This window comes from Sarcophilus harrisii, chromosome 3, assembly GCF_902635505.1.
Source record: "Sarcophilus harrisii chromosome 3, mSarHar1.11, whole genome shotgun sequence".
NCBI lineage: Eukaryota > Metazoa > Chordata > Mammalia > Dasyuromorphia > Dasyuridae > Sarcophilus > Sarcophilus harrisii.
In genome coordinates this window covers 597,168,552-597,178,507 of record NC_045428.1, presented here as the reverse complement: position 1 = coordinate 597,178,507, position 9,956 = coordinate 597,168,552, and the positions used below count along the sequence as shown (strand labels likewise).

General features: G+C 32.6%; 2 protein-coding genes across 2 annotated transcripts in view; both read left to right on the top strand.

Annotated features, from left to right (window-relative positions):
• Window positions 1-509: 509 nt before the first annotated feature.
• Window positions 510-1,603, top strand: LOC100927333 (vomeronasal type-1 receptor 1-like). The gene has a single exon (XM_012545314.2). It carries the CDS (start codon window positions 626-628, stop codon window positions 1,601-1,603), a length of 978 nt encoding a protein of 325 aa, XP_012400768.1. The 5' UTR covers window positions 510-625.
• A 1,986-nt stretch (window positions 1,604-3,589) lies between these two features.
• Window positions 3,590-9,956, top strand: part of LOC100932618 (vomeronasal type-2 receptor 26-like) — a 29,672-nt gene continuing 23,305 nt past the window's right edge. The window contains 1 exon segment of the mRNA XM_031961701.1: window positions 3,590-3,696. Within this exon segment, the coding sequence (XP_031817561.1) occupies window positions 3,590-3,696 (107 nt within the window).

The following is a 9,956-nucleotide window of genomic DNA, read 5'->3' as shown; positions in this document are numbered from 1 at the left end:
TTTCCAAGTTTAAATTGGTAGATTATAATCAATAAAGATAATGGAACTAAACACATTATAATAAATTAATATAATTTATAGAGTTCTAAATCATGGAAAAGTACTTTTCATATTTGTTCTCCCAAAACATCTTGTAATGGAGCTACTATTACTACATTTAATACAAGAGGCAAATGTAGATAAGAAATCTTGATTATGCTGCCCATGGTAACATGGTTTCCTATAGTCATTCCCCATTTTATACTGTCTTTTTTGGTATCTTATTTTTGTTTATCATATTTTAATAATGTTTTGTAAAAATTACTTCTACTACTCTGGCCTTTTGAAATTGAAATTGTGAATTTATTCTTCCATCATCCATATGGAAAGTAAAAATTTTGCTAAATTTCATATCCTAGCTAGCCAAGAAAAATTCAAGATTTACAAACAAGTGTTAATGGTCCCCCTCACCCCCCCGCAGCTTAATTATGTCAGAATTCAAACCAATAAACAAGTTATAATATTTCCTCATTAAAGCCTCATTACCTTCAATAACAGACTTTAGAAATTAAATACATTTCTTACATTTTCCATAGGATTTGCCAGCCCTGATCACAATTCTTCTTCCCAAGACTTGGAGAAAATAATGTTTGGTGACTTGGCATTAGGAATTATCTTCCTTATTCAAATGGGAGTCGGCATTCTTGGGAATTTCTTCCTCCTTGGTCTATACAGTTTCACTTTATTCATTGGCCAAAGACTGAGACCAATAGATTGCATTTTTGCTCACTTAACCTTGGCCAACTCAGAAGTGCTGCTCTCCAAGGGAATCCCTCATACAATTGCTTGTTTGGGTATCAAAAATTTTTTGGATCGTATTGGGTGTAGAATTACTGTTTGTATTCAAAATGTGGCCCGGAGTGTTTCCCTCAGCATCACTTGCCTCTTGAGTGGTTTTCAGGTCATCACCATCAGTCCCAGTAACTCCAAATGGGCAGAACTCAAACCCCAAGCTCAAAAGTGTGTTGTCCACTCCTGCTTTCTCTGTTGGTGCTTCTACCTGTTGATAAATTTCACTTTACTTGGTACTATGCATAACTCAAGGTACCTGACTAATAATACAAAAATGTGGTATCTGGGATATTGTTCAAATTTAAGTCCTTCCTCTTTTAATGCTGCACTTTTTGCAGTTGTCTTTTCTATACCTGATATTATGTGTGTGGGATTCATGATCTGGGCCAGTGCCTACTTAATATTTCTTCTGCACAGGCACCATCAGCAAGTCAAACATATTCATAATCCTCATCTCTCTCTCAAAGCTTTCCATGAGAAAAGAGCCACACATGCTGTCCTCCTATTAGTGAGTACATATGTCTCCTTTTATTCACTTAATTCTGGCTTGTCATTTTACTTCTTTCAAAAAGACAAACATCAACCTTGGTTGGTGGGCATTTTAGATCTCTTAGGATCATGGTTCCCAGCCATTTGTCCTTTTGTGCTGATTTTCTGTGACCACCAAATCCGCAAGAGTTGGTATGATCTTTGGCATAGGGGATATTGTTTTCTCTTTTGTTATGCTCTCTTCAACCATTGCTCTCCCCAGAATTCTGCCTTAAAAATATAACAAAAAATTATGTTTCAGAAATTCGTAGAAGAGGAGCAAAGACATTGGAATCTAAAGGTTATAAGCTATACTATTAAAAATTATCTCTGTGATCATGTATTCAAATAATTTCCTCTTTCCTAACAGTGTTTGTTCATTGGGTATGGGTCTTGTTGACAGAGATTATAAGTAACATAGTTAATTCTTATTCATGTCTCCTGATTTTAAATGTACTTTTCTTTCTCTGTTGACTCAAATTATAAGAGAAGCCACTGAGTCTTAAATGAGTGTCTCTGTAGGTTGTATAATTATTTTATTTTAAAATGTAATATTATCTGTGATTCAAGGACAGTTTCTTGCTCACTGGATAGAACACTGGGCCTAGAATGAGGAAACTCTGAGTTCACATATAATCTTACACTCTTTCTAGTTATGTGGGAAAATCATTTAACCTCTGATTACCTATCAAAATGGAATCACTCTATCCATTGGAATACAAGATGCAAACCTACTCCATTATCTTTGATACAAAAACACCAAATGGCATCACAAAGACATAAGCATCACTGAAGTCATTAAAAAGCAACAATATTATGTCTTTTATTGTATTCTTATTAATTTTGTTAAATATTTCCTAGTTACATTTTATCATTCAGAAGTTGGGGGATTAGGAGCAAGATCTTCAGAATCTAAGGGGCCTGATGATAGAAATGACCTCTGTAATTAGGTATTTCAACTCTTTCCCATTTCAGAAAAGACTATTTTAATCTAAACATTGGGTTTCTTTCTTTGTCACACAGATTACTAATGATAGTCAGTTTTCTTTTTTATATAGTCAGTTTTTAAAGACATGCCTTATGATTCCAAATCTATTTTTCTTTCCACCTATAACTTAATTAAAATTAGAACCCACTGAGCCAAATTTACAATTAATATTATATATATTTTACTGTATTTTTACTAGTTTAGTTAAACATTTCCTAATTATGCTTTAATATAGTTCAAATCATATTCAGTAGTATCTTCAGGCACAATGTGATCTTCTGGCAATGTATTTGACACTTCTACATTAGAAAAGAATAATGTATACTCTAGTGCGATGTTGTATGAGCAATGTTTATGTCTTCTTTGTCCTAAAATAACTCACTTTATAATTTTAGGGGATAAAGTACATTTAATGGTATTTGTGACTTTAGGAGACTAACTAGACCATCTTTCACTTTGTTATATTCCCAGGATTATCTCTTCAATTTTGAAGTTAACTGATCCACAATTTTAAAGTAAAAAATGATGTCTAATGATTACATATATTGTAGTTAACTTATACTTTAAGATATTTAACATGTATTGGTCAACCTGCCATCTGGGGGAGAGGGTGGAGGGAAAGAAGGGAAAAGTTGGAACAAAAGGTTTTGCAACTGTCAATGCTGAAAAATTACCCATGCATATATCTTGTAAGTAAAAAACTATAAAAAAAGATCCCCATTTCAAAAAATAATAATAATAAACTCTAGTTTTCCTCTGTTTAAAAAAACACTCTTAACTTATATTATCCTATAAATACATTTTCTTGTTATTGAATAAGCAACATTTCAAGTATAATAAGATGCTTATTGTATTGAATAGGATGATAGACAAAAAATAATAAAGATAGGTTGTGGGTTCTCTCTCTGCCTCAGAAACAACTAATAATATAATCATAGGCAAGTTACTTATACCAATTTATCTGCCTCTCAGGTGTCTCATTTATAAAGTTGTAATAAAATATCTATCTCAATATTCTCAATAATAAATATTCTATCTCAAAAAAGATGTCTAGTAGCATTCTGAAAATTCTATAGTATTTCATTCACATATATTATTGTTATGAATAAGTGTAATCCATTTTCATATCTATTCTCAAATAATTATTAGTTCATACTCATACCAGTTCTGTAATAATAATAATTTATTTTGCTGTGACACCTTCCATTTCTCTTTAAGAATCATCTACAAGGTAATTTCTAGATGACAATAACTGATCAGCGATCCCGATGTCCCATCTCTGATCATACTTGTCCAATAACCTGTATGAGGCTTGAAAAATTTGTGATCCTTTGCTTACCTATTATACAGTTAGTTTTCTTTTAAAATCATTTTTAACGTAAAATGTGGTGTGAAAGAGGGCTTAACATTACCAGATCTCAATTAATACTTCAAAACAGTAGCCATTAACACAAGTGACACTGACAAATAAGTATAGAGATATATTTTTGAGTGGGTTAAGTCTATAGCATACAAGAACAAATAAACATTTTAATACAGTGCTTGATTCATCTGAATATCATGATTATTTCCCTAAGGACTTAAAAAAATAGAAAATTAGAAAACTGTCTGAAAGATATCACTCATATTCCAACAGCTCAAATTAAATTCTAAAATAAAGAGGAAAAACTTAAACAACTTATATATGTATGTATGTGTATGTGTATATATATATATATATATATATATATATATATATAAACATATAAGCTAATTAAAACAGCAAGGAGCAAAATTCCTTTCAGATCTATGGATCTAGAAAATTTTTTAACGAAAGATAAAGGGATTGATCAAATAAAAAGAAACAATTGTGCTTTTATAATGTTGAAAAGGAATTTTTATTTACAAACAGAATTATTATAATTAAATTCAGGAGAAAAAAAGTAACTGGAGGAAAAGATTTTGCTGGAAGTTTTTTGTTTGTTTCTGTGCTTACTATTTTGGAAATGTCTTTTGTGAAAATGTACATAAGGAACAAAATTCAAAACTTGGTAACATTTCTCAATAGATAACTAGATTACAATAAAAGCTATTTTTCAAACGAAAAAGTTATCAAAAGCTATATGAAAATATTACAAATGCAATTTTTTTCTTCTTATTTATTTATTTTTATTATAGTTTTTTATTGACAGAACATATGCATGGGTAATTGACCCTTGCAATTGCTTCTGCTCCAACTTTTCTCTTCCTTCCCTTCACCCCACCCCTAGATGACTGGCAGTTTCATACATGTTAAATATGTTAAAGTATATCTAAAATACAATATACGTGTGCATATTTATACAGTTTTCTTATTGCACAAGAAAAATTGGATTTATAAAGGTAAAAATAACCTGGGAAGAAAAACAAAAATGCAAACAGTCCACACTCATTTCCCAGTGTTCTTTCGCTGGGTGTAGCTGGTTCATCACTGATCAATTGGATTTGAATTGGAAATTCTCCAATTTCGTTGCCGAAGAAAGCCACTTCTATGAGAATTGCTCCTCATATAGTATTGTTGTTAAAGTGTATAATGGTCTCCTGGTTCTGCTCATTTCACTCAGTATCAATTCATGTAAGTCTCTCTAGGCCTTTCTGAAAGTATCCTGTTTGTCATTTCTTACCAAACAATAATATTCCATAATATTCATATACCACAATTTATTCAGCCATTCTCCAACTGATGCACATCCACTCAGTTTCCAGTTTCTGGCCACTACAAAGAGGGCTGCCACAAACATTCTTGCACGTACAGGACCCTTTGCCTTCTTTAAAACCTCTTTGGAATATAAGCCCAGTAGTAACACAGCTGGGTCAAAGGGTATGTACAGTTTGATAACTTTTTTACAAATGCAAATTTAACAGTTTTCATCTCATACTTGTTCAATGGGCTAAAATAACAAAAGATTCAAATGTTCATCATAATAAAAGTTAGTATTGATGTACTTACCACTATAAGGTTTCCAAAGCATTCACAAATAATTTTTTGTTTGATTCTCACAAAACTCTTTTGAAGTAATTGCTATCTTTATTTTATAGAGGAGGAAACTGAGGTACAAATAGGTCAAGTGACTTTTACTGGCGTCATCCTGATGTTAATGTCTGAGGTCTGATTTGAACTCATAATTACCTGATGCTAAGTCCCACTCATTATTCATTGCATCAGCTACAATAAATTCCTATAATAAAAATTATTGAAGTCACCTTTGTTCACTACTCGTAGAATTGTGACTTGGTCCAGCCAAACAGGAAATTAATTGAGAACTCTTTTTTGAGAAGTTACAAATTGGATCTGAATTGGAGCCTCTCATTCCCGAAGAAAGCCACTTCCATGAGAATTGCTCCTCATGTACTATGATAGTACTTGTCCCAGAAATGATAGTAATACTATAAGCAATAAAATCATCAAAAAAAGAATATGATTGCTATTTTCCAAAACCTTAGCTTGAAACTAGAACATTAGAGATATCATTCTACCAGAGAATGGCCTTAAAATTTTGAGGTAAATAAATGGAATAGAATATTATTATGCCATTAAAAACTTAAAGGACCAAATTCATGGGAAATTGACCAAATTTTCATGAAATGATTCAGAATGAATTGAGCAGAGCAAGGAGGATAAACCATGTGCAATAGCATAAAGAAAACAAAGTGGATAAGCTGAGCCAAGATGTTTGACTAAAGCCAGGGAGTTGCCTGAGTTCTCTTTCAAACCCCTCTAAATATATTCAAATAATGATTCTAATTCAATTTTAGAGTGGTAAAAGCCATAAAAAGACAGGATGAATCAATTTTCCAGCCCAAGACAATTTAGAATATAGGCAGGAATAATCTGTTGCACCAGTGTGAGAGTGGAACACAATACAGCTCAGATAACACTAGTACAGACTGAGTCTCAGCAAATCATAAGTCCTTGGAGTCTCTGAATCAATGGCAGCAGTGGTAGTTTCCAGATATCTTAATCTGCAAATGCCAAAGACAACTTAGAAAGTCAGAAGGAAAGGTTTATTGCACTAGGATAAGAGAGAGGCACAATCCAGTGTGGACCAGGCCAGTATAGCCCTAGAGAAACAAGACGCAGGCCTTGGGAACTTTTGAATTAACAGCAATTGCTTCTGGACATTCCAGCCCACAGAAAGTAAGGAGAATACAGGAGTCTCTTTGCTAACATTGAGGCAGGAATCTGTTATTTAGCCCATACTCAGAAGCAGGACATAGTCCTGACTCACAATATCAAGGTGAGGAAGAGCACTGGTACACTAGAGCTTGCAGCCACAGTAGAGTAGGTCTCTCCTCACAATTCCAGGCATTTTTGTATGCCTTGTCCCAGAAATGACAGTAATACCATAATCAATAAAATCACCAAAAAAAATAATATGATTGATATTCTCCAAAACCTTAGCTTGAAACTAGAACACTAGAGATATCATTCTACCAGAGAATGGTCTTAAAATTTTGGGTAAATAAATGGAATAGAATATTATTATGCCATTAAAAACTTAAAGGACCAAATTCATGGGACATTAACTGAATTTAACCCCCATTTTGTGGTCACTCATAGACTAATGCACAGGGCAGGAGAATAGTAAACACACATCTCCTTAGATCCTAACACCTTAGAAGATCTGAAAAATTAAAGGTCCTTGGAAGGATCTCTAAAAACAGATATACAAACCCCCTGAAGACTGGTACATTGCACCCTCCCCCTTGAAAACAGAGACCTACAAAGACTTACAAATCAAATAATAGGCTGAGAAAATGAGCAAACAACAAAAAATGAGTCCAAACATAGAAAGTTACCTTGTGACAAGGAAGATCAAAACACACACTCAGAAGTAGAAAACAAAATCAAAGTTCCTGTATCCAAAGCCTCCAAGAAAAATAAGGATTGGTTTCACACCTTCAATGGCTCAAAAGGGATTTTGAAAATCAAGTAAAAGAGAAACCAGGAAAATGGGAAAAGAAATGAAAGAGAAACAAATGAAGTACAAAAAGCCAATGAGAAGAATGCCTCAAAAATAGCAATTGGCCAAATAGAAAAGGAGATTAAAAAAGCTCGTTGAGGAAAATAATTCCATAAAAATTTGAATTGAGGAAATAGAAGCTAATGACTTTATGAGAAATTAAAAAACAATAAACAAAATCAAAAGAATGAATAAGTAAAAGATAATGTAAATTATCTCACTGGAAAAATAACTGATCTGGAAAATAATCCAGGAGAGATAATTTTAAAATTATTGATTTACTAGAAAATCTTGGTAAAAAATCCTAGACTTGCAAGAAATTGTCAAGAAAAAATGTTCTGATAGTTTAAACTACAGGCTAAAATAGAAATTGAAGGAATTCATCAATCACTTCCTGAAAGATATGCCAAAATAAAAACTCCCAAGAATCATAGAGTCAAATTTCAGAACTCCCAGGTCAAGGAAAAAATATTTCAACTATTCAAAAAGAAACAACTTAAGTAACAGTGGAGCTGCAGTCCTAATAACACTAGATTTAGCAGCTTCTGCATTAAAGAATCAAAGTCTTTAAATTATAATATTTCAAATAGCAAAGGATTTAGAAGTATAACCAAGACTCACCTAGCCAGCAAAACTGAGCATAGGTATTCAATCTTATAGAAGACTTTTAAGTATTCTTGATTATAATCCCAGACCTGAATAGAAGATTTAATCTTCAAATACAGGACTCAAGAAAGCAGAATAGTAATCAGGAAAAAGGACTCATAAGAAATGTAATAAGCTGTTTACATTCTTATATGGCATAATGATACTTGTAACTCATAAGTACTTCCTCATTATTAGAGCAGTATTAAAGAGTACTTATAGACAGAGACATAGATGAGTTGAATATGAAGGAATGATAAAATTAAGTGATGAGAGAAGACTAAATAAGCAAACAAATAAATGAAAGTGATAAAAGAAGGTAAATTATCTCACATAAAAGAGGCAAGACAAAGTTTTACAGTGGAAGGGAAAAGAGCAAGGGGAAGAAGAGTGAGTGAACCCCACCTTTATCAAAACTGGCTCAAAGAGAGAATAACCTACACACTTGAGTATAGAAATCGATCTTACCTTACAGGAAAGTGGTGTGAGTGTTAAAGTAAGGGCAGGTGAAGATGGGAGTAATTAGGACAGGAGGAAAGGAGAGAGAAAATAGAATAAATGAGGAGAATAAAGTGACAGCAGTAATATTTGTAAAAATAATTTCGAAGTAATTTTCTCTGGTAAAAGTCTCATTTCTCAAATATACAGGGAACTTAATCAAGTTTATAAAAATAAGAGTCATTCCCCAACTGACAAATGACCAAAATATATGAACAGTTTTCAGATGAAGTAGTCAAATCTATTTTTAGATATATGAAAAAATAATGCAACTTACTATTGATAAGATAAATGAAAATTAAAAGTATTCTGAGGTACTACCTCATAATCCATTAGATTAGCTAATAGGACAGAAAATGAAAATAAGAAAATGTTGGAGAGAATATAGGGAAAATGAGACACTAATGTATTCTTGGTGTAATTGTGAACAGATCCAACCATTCTATAGAACAATTTGGAAGTATGTCCAAAGGGCTATAAAACATATATGCCCTTTGATCTAACAACACTACTACTAGTTCTATATCCCAAAATGTAGTGTTCTTGTTTGTTTTTCTGGAGGTCTTTGGGGCAGCCTTTTTTTCAGCAGACGAAACTTCTCTGCTATTATCACCATGTTACCATTTTCTACCAATCACCTGATAGCATATTCCATTTGTATTTTACTTAAAAAAAACCCACTTCATTTATTTTCTATCCAAACATTTTTGGGATTGCTCTAGATCACTGAGAAGAACCAAGTTTGTCATAATTGATCATCACATAATCTGCTGCTGCTGTATACATTATATTCCTGGTTCTGTTTGTTTAGCTCAGCATCATTTCACATAAATCTTTCCAGGCATTTTAAAAACCATATTTTTCATCACTTTTATAGAACAATAATATTCCATTACTTTCATATACCATAACTTGTTCACCCATTCCCCAATTGATAGAAATCTAATAGTTTTCCAGTTACTTGCCCCTACAAAAATAGCTGTTAACAAACATTTTTGTACATTTGAGTCTTTGTCCCTTCTTTATGATTTCCTTGGAATACAGATACAGTTGTGGCACTGCTGGATCAAAAGTATGCACAATTTGGTAGCCCTTTGAGCAGAGTTCCAAATTGCTAGCCAGAGTGGTTAGATCATTTTACAACTCCACTAACAATGCATTAGTGGATCAGTTTTCCCAAATCCCCACCACCAGGGCGAATTTAGGGTTAGTATGAGATGGTCCTCAGAGAGGTTTTAATTTGCATTTCTCTAATCAAGAGTGATTTAGAGCATTTTTTCATATGACTATAGATGGCTTTAATTTCATCATTTGAAAATTGTCTGTTACTATCCTTTGACGATTCATCAATTAGGGAATGGCTTGGATTTTTATACATTGAAACATTTATATATTTTGGAAATGAGGCTTTAATCTGAAACACTGGCTGTAAAGTTTTTTTCCCAGACTTGTTTCCCTTTTAATCTTGTTTGTGTTGGTCTTAT